This window comes from Necator americanus, chromosome X, assembly GCF_031761385.1.
Source record: "Necator americanus strain Aroian chromosome X, whole genome shotgun sequence".
NCBI classification, from domain to species: Eukaryota; Metazoa; Nematoda; class Chromadorea; order Rhabditida; family Ancylostomatidae; genus Necator; species Necator americanus.
Genome location: NC_087376.1, coordinates 30580609 through 30593160, shown reverse-complemented (window position 1 = coordinate 30593160; position 12552 = coordinate 30580609). Strand labels below are relative to the sequence as shown.

General features: G+C 36.8%; 2 protein-coding genes across 5 annotated transcripts; both read right to left on the bottom strand.

Annotated features, from left to right (window-relative positions):
- Positions 1-76: 76 nt before the first annotated feature.
- On the bottom strand, positions 77-4148 carry RB195_025983 (uncharacterized protein; the record flags this gene model as incomplete). Its single annotated transcript, XM_064214331.1, has 13 exons — positions 77-158; positions 414-496; positions 1273-1369; positions 1935-2017; positions 2109-2183; positions 2238-2333; positions 2389-2526; positions 2592-2690; positions 2766-2852; positions 3192-3323; positions 3568-3679; positions 3739-3800; positions 4065-4148. 13 exons carry the CDS (start codon positions 4146-4148, stop codon positions 77-79), a joined length of 1230 nt encoding a protein of 409 aa, XP_064070212.1.
- Positions 4149-7221: 3073 nt separating this feature from the next.
- Positions 7222-11556, bottom strand: RB195_025982 (uncharacterized protein; the record flags this gene model as incomplete). Of its 4 annotated transcripts, XM_064214328.1 has the most annotated exons (19): positions 7222-7272; positions 7338-7434; positions 7639-7715; positions 7806-7943; positions 7998-8057; positions 8313-8399; positions 8456-8491; positions 8615-8710; positions 9577-9717; positions 9767-9847; positions 9910-10036; positions 10100-10200; positions 10258-10356; positions 10429-10530; positions 10758-10863; positions 10963-11094; positions 11155-11234; positions 11297-11441; positions 11495-11556. In XM_064214328.1, 19 exons carry the CDS (start codon positions 11554-11556, stop codon positions 7222-7224), a joined length of 1818 nt encoding a protein of 605 aa, XP_064070209.1. The 4 variants fall into 4 exon arrangements, with proteins under 4 accessions (XP_064070209.1, XP_013291247.1, XP_064070211.1 ...); XM_064214329.1 differs by lacking the exons at positions 7222-7272; positions 7338-7434; positions 7639-7715; ... (3 more) ...; positions 8456-8491; positions 8615-8710 and adding an exon at positions 9419-9517 and having other exon boundaries at positions 11283-11441; positions 11497-11556; XM_013435793.2 differs by lacking the exons at positions 9577-9717; positions 9767-9847; positions 9910-10036; ... (6 more) ...; positions 11297-11441; positions 11495-11556 and having other exon boundaries at positions 8615-8680.
- Between the last annotated feature and the right edge of the window lie 996 nt (positions 11557-12552).

Here is a 12552-nt window from a genome sequence, read left to right as displayed (position 1 = left end):
TTATTATACATGCAGTGAGTCAAATCCGGACAGAAAATATGTGTACAGTGGTAAATTCGTTGTTTTTGTCATGTTTCTAGAATTGTTGCGTTTCGCCGTAAGGAACGGCAGGCGCGGAAGAGGTTGGAGGCATTGACGGCTTTTTTTCCTCTGTGTACCTGAGAAATCGACAAATGTAGCAAATGTAGTTGGGGGAAAAAGACGAAAAATCAACCTAATATAAAACATAAAATGTGTAACACACTTAGAAAGCCTCATCATCTCACATATACTCAGAAAAAGAACAGGTCCTCTGAACAATTTGAGAGCGAAAGTTACAGCTCAAGTGAAGACGTATAGAACGTATGTATAGGATGAATTCTGTTTAGGAGTATCCTTCTTCAACTGAGTACTTTTCTTCATAAAGGACGTACCCGGGATTCATAACAGGCTGAGCAATTGGGACACGTTCGTCGTCGTATCCGTCCAGACGATGATATTTTTTGCGTTGACTAACCTATAAATGTAAAGTAATATTGAAAATCTACTAAGGAGAGCCATGTACAAAGCTAATCCTAATTTGATAATTTTCGCGAAACTGTACGTTATTACTGTAATTCAACAATGAAAAGCGAATTTCTTCTGACTACGCTTCTCAGAATTACAAGGAGCTCCAGCGTGTGCTGTAGTAAAAATTCCACACTAAGTACAACTTTAAGGAAGTTAAATAAAACAGTAATAATATAATAGTAATAATTACTTGGAAAGAGTACACAAAGAGAACGGTAAAATACTGCCTGAATATTTTTGCTTAGGGGATTATTGTATGAGTTTTTCAAGAGCTGCGGTTCTAACGAAAATGTTCAGTTTCCAAGAAAAAAAATAGTGTGCAATGAAGAGGAAACTGTGAGTGTTGGTTCTAAAGCGAGAAAGCGCAAATCCGTTTAGGCAGCACAAAGCGCATAAAACTCTAAAGTTTAGAAATTAGTTCAAATTAATGGCAAACCACAGTAGATTCACTCGCTTTCCCGAAATTTAACTCCTTAAGACTGCTTCGACATCACTAAGCACTGTTAAAAGTTTGACCGCGTGTAATTCCTACATAACCGAGGATATGAAAAAATAGAGAAGAAATGTGAAAGAGACACGTCCATGCTTTAGCGAAATCTAAGAAATGTTACGAATAATTAACATCGCAATAGGAGGAACTCCACGATAGAGGTATAGAACCAGAAGTTTAGAGATCACTGTTCTAGATAAGCTACAAAATTGGATGTTAAACGTGTTGTTTACCTGATAGATTATCATGGCGATAAGTGCAACGGCAAGAAGAATACAAAGTGCTAATAGGATCCATGTCACAGTCTGCCATGCGGAAACACCGGTAATTCTAAAAGGAAAAAAGCAGGTCGATTACAAGAAAACCAAGCAACCAACAGGAATTTAAGAGTTCTAGAGAATCAATCATCGAAAATCATCGAAAATTCTCATTGCCCACCTATTCAACTCAACGTTTTTACTCCTACATTTGCGCAAATTCACGAGGTATCGAGGTCAAAGTGGCAACAAATTGGAGACAAGAAGTAGAAGTCGGAGAACTCATCTATGTTACGATTTTTTAGAGAAATCTTCTAATTATGGATATTATGGATAGCTTGGAATGAGTGTAGCGCAGTCGGTAAGAGGTTCCACTGTTTGGAGCACCGATCGAAGGTTCGAGTCGGCCCTAGTGGTCACTAAGCCTTTCATCGCTCCGGGCCGATAAGTTGGCACCAAACTTGGGAGGTTAAAAACACTGACTTTACACATCGGCTAGCCCCCTCACGTAATTGTATGGGCCCGTTATACGGGCGTGAACCTCAAACGATTCTGGATTGAAGTGAACGTGGTTGCGCATCCCAAGCGGATTGATTAACACCACACACTGTACCCTTTTTAATTTATGGATAGCTTACTCGTCTAGAACTGTAGCCTTTGGCGCTGCCATTGCTTCCTCTCGTTTCGCTTGATTTTGCGATAGCACTTTTTCGAGGGTTTTCTGGAAAAGAAAAGCTAAGAGATGAACCTCTCTCAATGTTAACGCCAACATAAATTGTTGATTTGCAAAGAAAAAACGACATCATATCCACCTTGTCCAGAGTATTTTGAAGCTGATCTCCCAATTCCATCACTACAGACGCTTTAACGGAGTCTCTCAGCGCCTTCTGCAACGGATTTATTGAGAGTTCGTCTTAAGTGAGTTTCCTCTTAACGAGCACCTGAACTGATTCCTCAAGCTCGGTCTGCTTCTGCTTGTACTCTGCGTACTTTTCCCTCAGTTCCTCTTCACGTGCATCCAGATCATCTTTTCGTGACTGGGACACGGTTCACTCGATATGTGACCAATGTGTACACAAATAGTTTACTTACAGAAATATCACTTTTGATTTGGTTCACTTTATTCTCGTATGCATCATGTCTTTGTTGGCGTTGTTGATCTCGTGCCGCCTTTTCCTGGCCTAGGATTGCCTTGATTTCTTCCAAAGTTGACCTCATACTCTCGAGCATCTTAATCAACATTCGCAGTAATTGCGACCCTGAACTTACTAGTAAATCTGTGATCTTGTAATCACCTCTTTCCTGCGTTCCTCTTTAGCGTTCGCTGAATCGTTCAGTTTCCCCTGGATTTGATTTAATTTCTCCTTGGCCTTTTGCCATGCTTGACGAAGTTGCTAAACAATAACCTTTCAAATTTCAAAACTTGTAAACATAGCGACTGAATCCAATTGTTCAGAGGGAGGTTTTGCCTCTTTCTCCTTTTCTTTCTCGGCAGCTTTCTCTTCCTTTCTCTTCTCGTATGCCATTTTCAATTGATTAAGAAGGTTGCGGATATCCTGAAACAAAGGACAAATCTAAGCACAGCCATCTGATCTCTCACCTCACCCTAATGATAGAGTTATAAATTTGAACTGGATGTGTTCTAACCAAGAGTTTTATTTTACTTCATGAACCGAAATTACCGTCTATCGTACTACAACAACCTTCCCCTTCTAATCAACCTGAGCATATTTTATTAAGGTATGGATAGCACAGATAGAAAAAATTTTCGTTTCCAGAACATTGCTTTCTTACTTTGCAGCTTGTACATAGTTTCTAAGATAATTGGAATGAAAATATCCAGTAAAACGGTATAGTCTCTCTAGTTTTGAACATATAGTGGAAAATCAGACCACCTCTTTCTTTTGTTCCATTTCTCGTTCCTTCTCTTCTTCTAGAGCAACTTTTGTCTCGTTTATTCCTTTTAACAAGTTCTTCCATTCGTTGAGACTTTTCTTCTTCTCTTCACTATCTTGGAGATTGTATGCCTTCAAAACCCGTGGTCTATTGGTAGACTCTCGTAATACTTTTTTAGAAGGTAAATAATCTTTTTTTAATTTAAAAAAAGTCTTGAAAGGCTAAATTTGTTTGCATAAGGAAGCGTTTTGGCTTGTAGAAAACTGGATAAATTCCCTACATGGCCAGTTATGCCAGTTTTCTCGCAATCCAAGCTGTATAGAAGGTTCGGGTAATTATAATGCTCTTGCTGTAATTGTTGTGACAAAAACTAACCTGTTCGATCTCTCTTAATTTATCTAGCCTCTCTCCAAGAGCATCCTTAAGCCTCTGCACAGAATCGTTCAAATTTTTGGCAAATTCATCACGTAAAACTTCTTGTTTTTCTCTAGATTATTGAAAAGTTAAGGATATATATCTAATCCATTTTAAATCTGTTGAACTAACTTCGCTTGAGAGATATCTTTCTTTATTTCGTTGGCCAGAGCTCGATCAACATCGAGAAGGGACTGAAACAACAGTGAGTATGTCTTTTTTTGGGAAAAGTCGTATTCCAGAAAACTTAAAGAAACACAGCAGCGTTGTTCCTCAGAATCAGCGAATTAGTTCTAGCATTGTTTTGTAAGGCAATTGCTCAAGTTGTGAAGTGTTTAGAATTGTTTCTCTTTGTATTTCTCGTCTAATGCTAGGATTGAACTGGAGTGGAGAAGAGAACGTTCTCGTCGTCGTAAATGCTGTTTTTGTGCGATACATAGGCTTTGAAAGTTATTCACCTCTATAAGTGAAGTGGCATCCTCGTTCTGGGAGCTGGTTACAATGCAGGCAGCAAGTATACAGAAAGTGACTGCTATTCTCATCTGAAATATCGATGTACTTATTGCTAGTAAAAAAATTGTTCAAAATTCTCCGAAATTACTACTATCCTTCTGTACATGTGTTTGAGAAAAATACAATTCAATAAAATATTTCCATGTGCTTGATGTTTGTTCTCAATGGCCCCGAAAAACTTAATTACCGCAAAGAAATAACTAAAACTTTTTAAAACGAACTACTTGGTGAGTCTTTGAGTTTTTCGTGGCATTAAAGAACCGCTTGTAGTGAAACAAACACGATAGAATCTGCAAGAGGTTAAAACAGGGACGAACGTCGTGGACAATGAGGGGAATGAGGAGCAACTTAATTTAAGTTGATGAGAATTGCTGATACGATGTACATCGGACAGCGAAGCCTTCTAGACTCTTGCAAGTACTGTATACGAACACATTTACTAAGCAGGAGAAAAATATCAATCAGTGGAAATGGTAGGTATTCAGCTGGAAAGCATTCAACTATTTATTTCCTGAAAAAAATTTAACTTATTCATGGATTTTTCATTTACAACCGGTAAATAGAAAAATTTCCAACCAAAAAAAGAGGACGAGAATTATCCAAAAGCTCTAAACTTAATGGAACCTTCTGTGGACACTAGTCTGTATAAACTGAGAAGAAACGAGGAAGATCTGTTCCTAAAAGAAAAACATGAAAGACGTAAAAAAAAATTGTCGTGTCTCTACGTATCGAACATTGTTTTTCCAACAGAGAAAGCTTATCACATTTATTTAAATCAGCTAACAAAAGTGCATTTTTAATCAGAGATTGAAAAAATTAAAACGTGCAACTATATTCTTGCGATAAAACCGACACAATAGTTGAGGTGGTGACAAAATTAAAAAATCTATCTGGCTACATTTTTGTGAAAAAAAAGAAGTTGGAATTAGAACTCATAACTGACTATCGGAAAATGTGGACTGCGAACGATGTGCTCCCGTGACACGTGTTTACATGGAAGCGGTCATGTTTTTTCACATTAGCTGCTGATAATTTTTCACATCACCCCAAACCACGTTGCGAAACAGCTACTTCAGGGACCACAAAAATACGTGAACATACGAGAAATATTGGGATAGCCGTACAATAGACCAACAGCTCCTACAAACACTTCGAATTTTTCTCCACTGAAAAAAAAATCGTACAGAAGTGGATCATGAAGGTGTATGAACATGATTTTGATTTTTTTTTTCTGTGGAAAACCTATAGACTTGGTTGCACACACCTCTTTTTGAAAAAAAAATGACAATAAACAAGAAAATAGGGAGTAGATGATATAGAATGGCAAAAGTTTTGAATAATAGATTGCATGTGATTCTAATCTTATCGTATACACATATGTTTACAAGGACACACAGATAAACAGAATACATCGATAAAACCACAAACCACGAATGTATGTCCTGTGGTAACCCGCCAAAAGATGACCTAGGATATCATTTGATTAAACATCCATTCGGAAAAATACTGGGAAGATTTCTGGAGTTGGATAGTTGGCTGTGTATTTGGATAGGTAGAAAAAAATTCCAGAACTGATATAATACCTCGACAAAGTGAAAAAGGTCGATAACTGCATCATGTGAACAATTTTTTTTTAAAGGAAAAACGAAGATCTTCCGCTGTTTCTCAATTTTTGATTGAGAAATGAAGTTATCTCTTATCAAAAAGGGCACATATTTCAGCGAAGATTGAGGTTGCATTCAGTTCTGGACGAATATAGGTCCATGATGGATGATCCATTAAGCAGAATCCTGAGGTCACGAGAATTGACCATTATCAATCGAAGCGGTTGTGAAAGATACGGCATCTTTCAATCCTGTGCGTCTGCAATCCACCACAATGTCCTCACAACCAATATTTCTCAATGATAAGAATCCATATTTCATTTAACTTTCACGAATCGCAAGTAGAACAATATAATCAACGTTGACTTGTCTCATCCCGTTACTTGTCATTTTTCTGGATGTGATAGATGTGAAAGCTTAAGAAGAATAAAATAACAGGTACTTAATCGCGATCACAAACCTTTTTATTCCCCCTTTGTTTCAATAGTGTGTACGATTTCGTGGATTTTTGCCTTTTTGTACCTATTTCGACATTTCTTGTAGGTAAATATCGTTTAATTGGATGAAGTGATTTTGAACACAACGTAACATAGTTCATTTCTAATTGAATAAGATCCAGAAAAATTAATTCAAATCTTTATTTGCTCACTGGACCATCTACAAATTTTGTTCTCAGTATTTTTCGTGTTTTCACGTAACAACCTCAATCCACTTTTTAGTTATTTATCCATCTAATTCAGAACTGTTTGGAGGGTTTACTAGAGCCTTCGTCACTTCTGAGGTAAAAATAGAATTTGTGTTACTTGAAGATACTATCTTCAAATTCAATTCAATACGAAATCCGTAAATAATCTATTCTTTGGTAGTATGTTCAGCTCCATGTTGTTGTTGTCGCTAAGGAAATTCCTCGCTTTGATCTTTTAGGTTCCAACAAGAGAAATATTGCTTAAATAACGAGACTATTCCCAGGTCATTTTCTCATAAGCTGCTCTAAAATCGACGAAAACTACTTCATTTTCTTAATACCAGTAGGGGAACTTTGACTAGACGAAGAACTACAATATCGACTAATTTTTCTTTTAATTGTTTTAAAAACATGATGTGATCGATATTCTTAAGTAACTTTTAGGCTTTACAGTAACTCTCATAGTCATACGGAGTTCGTATGGCTATGCAACTAATACTTACATGTGCGGTTCTATTTATTTTTACATGATCTGAACTCGTCCTCAGATTTTCGCTTTGTCATGGGATTTTCCTTAAATTCATGGATCTATAGTATCTCTCGTATACTTAAAAAGGTATAAGATATGCAGTAGAGTTATTATTCCGCACAATCACTTTACGGTAAGATGGTATTTTCTTCCCTCTTTGTAAATATTCAAATTGAAGAATGAGAGACAAGAACTTTAAGAAATGTTTATTAAGATCCATAATTGTGCAAATAAATTTTATTAAGATTAGAATAGGGTACGGTATATCGGTAGCAGTCAGTTGCTCACATCAGGCTGTTATTTTTAAGACGTTCGTAGTCGCTTTTCTTGGACATCTGAACTGTCGATTCATTAAATTTTGGTACATAACGGTTCAGTAACTAAAATTAGAGTCTACAACCTGATGAGTGAGTACTGCAATAAGAGCGATTGAAAGAAGTACACAAAGGAAGAGCAGTAACCATGTCGCGCTTTGCCATGAAGAGGTGCCCGTTATTCTGTAATTATTATATCATCATTACTAAACTATATCAAAACCAAATAAGATACATTTTGGTAAGAAAAACGGGCAAATATCCTGGAAAACCCTTCGGTAATATCCTTATTCTTCAACTTTATCTCAGTTAATTACCAGAATTATTCTGAACAGAATTTCAAACTAATAATGTAATTAAAATTCCAGACGATATCCATTGTCGTACTCGTTCAAAATTTCCGATTTCTTCATCGTTTCAACTGTTGGCTTATATTTGCCGTGTAGAATTTTTTGTAAGCGATCCTGGAAAAAATATTTTCTTTCGAAAATAAGAACTTTTGTAGGTTTATGATAGTATTCTGAGGAGGTCAAATTGCAACAAATCTTTCCCACCATCAGTCCCCATTTGGCCTTATTGACCTCATCGCGAATTCTTGCAATTTCCGCTTGTTTTTCTTCTGCATTTGCATCACCCTCTTCAGCCAAATGCATCTGAGCTTCTTCTAGAGCATTGTCAATTTCTGACAATTCCTGGAAAAATATTCCGATGAGAAATATTATCGAGCGATGGAGTGGATCACATACCTGCTCTCCTTTGATTCTCTTCTTAGTTTCGTCAACATAAGGCTTGAGTTGGTCAGCTAGCTAGAAATAAGTGATCCTTTGCTTGTGATTTAATTCTGGATAGTTTTAATAATATGAAACTCCAACCGTTCAGTACAAGAAAGAAAAAAAAAGAGCAAGAAGGTAGTAGTACAAATTTCAAGAATGTATATGACGTATTCAAGGTGATGTTCACCTATTTCTAATTGTCTGTAGGCTCCTAGATATCTTTCGGATACGTTTTATCATAATTGTAATCGAAAAAATAAACTAAACAGAACACAGCACTCATCCTACCTCTTTGAGCTTCTCTCTCTCAGCAGCTTCTTTTTCTTTTCGCTGCTCTATAGAAGTGAATATATGGTTCACAAGTGTCCCAACTACCTTTAAAGTTCTATAGTTGTGGTTATAAATAGTAGTAGAGAGATGGATTGCATTACCTGCTTGTGTCGTTCCTTTCCTTTCTCTATGCGATCCTGAATAAATGAGCAATTAAGATCAGGAAATGACAATTAAATGCCACAAAATTATTCTACAATCCTGGTTTCTAAAGATTAGAGAACGTCATTAAAAAGAACGCTACGATAAATTTCGAGTACCTCAAGAGTAGTTTCCGCATGGATAATCACTATCAGGATGGATGTGACTAGGAATAATCGGAACATCAGGAATACGTGGCAGATTTCCTTGGCGCACTAGATACTATCGATACACTTTGTAAACAATTCAGTGTTATCAGTATGAAAGAAGGTGACGGGTACGTGAGTGAGTGATAGCTCGACTGTATTTTTACTCGAATCAGCTGCTTCCCACCTTACAAGAATTGCTACCGATACGAAAATTTTCATTATATTTGTTATAAATTGAACATTTATTGAATTTATACCAAGGCGAATGAAAACCCGCAACACTTTCCATTTTTTGTCGTTTACAGAAAAAATTTAATGGATGTGTAGTTGTGAAATCGTAACTTCTCTCTCAAATCCACGGATGACCTACGTAGAACTAAGAATTTTATAATATGATAGTGGACTGGGAAAACGGTAGAACTGAAAACAAACTCCACCGTTCCTCGTAACAACCAACAGAATGACGTCATCATGGAAAATCGATTGACGAACAAATACCGAGATAAGGAGCAAAATGAAGCGAGTCATGAAGGAAAAAAACTAGAGAAATCCGCTTTCTCGTTTTCTATCCAACAATTATTTACCGTAATTACTCAAGTAGTTATAGTATGAATAGTAGGAAATGGCAAAAGCTCCAAACTTCCAGTAAATGTTGTACAGTAAAGAAAAACAGGCACAGAACTACAGAAAAAAACCGATCCACAAATTTTATGTAAGATAATAATAACACAAACACAAATCAAAACAACAAATTTGCGATGTTAGTTTTTAATTCTAAAACGAAAGCTTGGAATTTTCAGTATCCCTGATGTGTTCCTCCTCAAAACGTCGGAATTTCACCACCAGATCATCCAGATGAACTTCTCCACGACACTGAATGACATCAATCTGCTCTGTGATGTTAATTTCCTCTTACAGTAACATGGAAGTACCGAGTTGTTCCTTGTTCGAACATTCACTGTGCCATTCTTCTTTTCATTTGCTCCCACAACAAGAATAAAATTAAAGTGGGTCTGCAAGGCTTTACGGATCTGTCTACTTAGTGTGTCCGGGCAGGATTGATCGTATTCCACCTCAAATCTATGATGATTAGAACAGTGCAATTTTTATATCTCATAAGACCTCAAATCCTTGACAGTATAGCTTGTTCTTGATTTCCATGGCGTAGTCATCCACAGACTCATGTACAACAATAATCTTTGCCTAAACAATCTCAAAATAACCCAATGAGCCAAGAATAAATGAGAATATCCCTTAGAATTCACCTGGCGCGGTGATAGCCAGAATGGCCACTTGCCCTCGCAATGCTCAGCCAGGATAGCTATCATTCTCTCGACTGATCCGAGTACTGCACGATGGATCATCACCGGGCTGTGTTTCTCACCATTCTCACTGGAAACCAACAAATTGGTCAACAAACACAATACTGAATACATGAAGAAATAAGAAAAGCACTCCAAATAGGTTAAGTCAAATCGTTGAGGAAGCTGGAAGTCCAACTGAATTGTTGCGCACTGATGTTTACGTCCCAAAGCATCTTTAATTGTGATATCAATCTACAAAACATACCAGATAATTGATCTACTGGTCTGGAAGAAAGCCAAATAGCAGACCTTAGGCCCGTAGAAAGCTCCATCACCTTGATGTGACTCCCAGTGCTTGCCAGACTCATTCAGAACATCTTTAAGGATAGCTTCAGCTTCATCCCACGTCTAGAATCCATGAACAGTCATAACGTATTCAATAAATCATAGGGTGAAATAAAATGTACTACAATATCGTACCTGAATTTCACCCAGAAACTTCTCAGGACGAGTGGAAAGATTTAGCTCAAAGTTGAAGCCAAAAACTTTCTCGTAGCAAAATGAAAGGAAATCCAAGCAGCTCTGAACAATTTCTTCGTAGGTATTGCACCACAAAAAAATAAAATGGAGAATAATGAGAAGAAATTAGAAAAACTCTAGAAAAGGATAGAAGCGGGACCACTTCGAGAAAAAAAATTTCATCGAAAACCGTACATTTTCATCTTAAGACTCCAAACATAAAGGACTATTTTGCAAAATCAAAGCACCTAACCGAACAGATAGGTCAGCAGGACTCAATAAAGGCACACCCTCATCTCTTCTCCGATCTGATCTTTACGACAAAATATATGAGCATCGTCTTGTTGGAAGCGTCGGACACGAGTAAGTCCAGTGATTGAACCTGACATCTCATTTCTGTAATTATTATTTATATTATTATTTAATTATCTATATTATCATATTTAAAAACCAACAGAAAATAGTTGTAAATGAAGCTTTTCGGATTCACCTCACCTATGTATCACACCAAAATCAGCATATCGAATTGGTAGCTCATTATAAGTGCGTGGCCTACTACTGTATATAAGACAATGTCCAGGACAGTTCATAGGTTTCAAAGCAAATTGTTCGTGTTCCAACTCGAGCCTTGTAAAAATAGACATTAATTTAAGCAATTGTTAATTTTTGAATTAGCAGAAACAGCACTTAAATATCTTGTCGCTGTAGTGCTCCCAATGTCCGGAGATCTGCCATAGTTTACAATTGTAAATATTTGGTGTAATAACCTTAAAAAAGAAAAATCTATGATCTATTAAGGACTCACTTAAACTAACCTCATTGAACCCACGTCTTCTATATTCATTTCTAATAAATTTGACAAGTTTATTATAAATATGAGCTCCTTTTGGGTACCAAAAAGCGGATCCAGGTGATAATGGATGGAAAAAGTAGAGCTCTTGTTCACATCCGATCCTTCGGTGATCGCATGATTTCTGGACAAAACGGGTTATTGAATAATTCTAGCACAAGCAATGCATTAAATTACACCTCTTGGCACTCAGGATCTCTAGATCGATTCGAAAAGAAGGAGTTATCCGTTTCAAGCATTAAAATCTAAATAATCTCATCCGGAAGGTTTCAGGAAATTTAACTGTAAGCAGTGACAAATATTCACTTTCTTATGACGGTACTTCTCCAGCACTTCAGAAAATGTCTTTCTACACGAATTCCACAAAGCTGCGATTGTGGAGGGAATTCGTGGTCGTGTTTTTAACGCCGTATCTCCAGAAAAGGTGTAAATTGTGAGTTTCAAAGTTAGTACTAATTAAAGAGATGAATATTCTAGAATTGTAGGACGATTGCAGAATAGAAGAAAGTAGTCAGTCACAGCTTGACCGACGATCTGATCACCAGTGGACTGTTTATTCACCAGTTTGCTATGTATTGCATCAGAATTCACGCGGACCGCCGATATTGTGGAAGAATTGAGTAAGAATGATGCAATACTTAATGTGGAGGACGCATATGATCCAAGTCGGAGTCACAGTAAAAAAAAGAGTGTCACTTAAACATTTAATACATCATTCCCCGTAGCCAATATCAACTTCAAAAGCAACCTTAGAAGCAAGAATTCTAAATATTTGATCTTAATTGTGCTTAGATTTTTATTTCCGCTCTTTTTCGCGCAAAAGTGTGCAAACAATCGCGTATCGTGAATTGTTTTCACCATTACTCCTTTTTTTTGAATTGAATGAATTGAACCCACACCATGGACAAAATCGCAATTTTGCAATAAAATCGTAACGTAGATTCACTCTTACTCTCTCGTGACGATATCCTTACTATCTCCTGTTTCATGGAAACCTAAGACAGTCCAAGATTTCCACATCTCATATTTGGAGTCATTCAATAGTCTGACTGCAATAGCTAGTTTGTTCTTTTAGCTTCTGAGCAACTAATTCCACCTCAGATCAACCTTCGGTTTCTTCCTATGTTGGATGAAAGAACATCTTCATTCAATAAATTTAGTGAGGATTCGTTCAGAATTACTGTACATTCAGAAAGATCAATATACTCTTTGCATTTGTTTCAGAGAAAATCTTT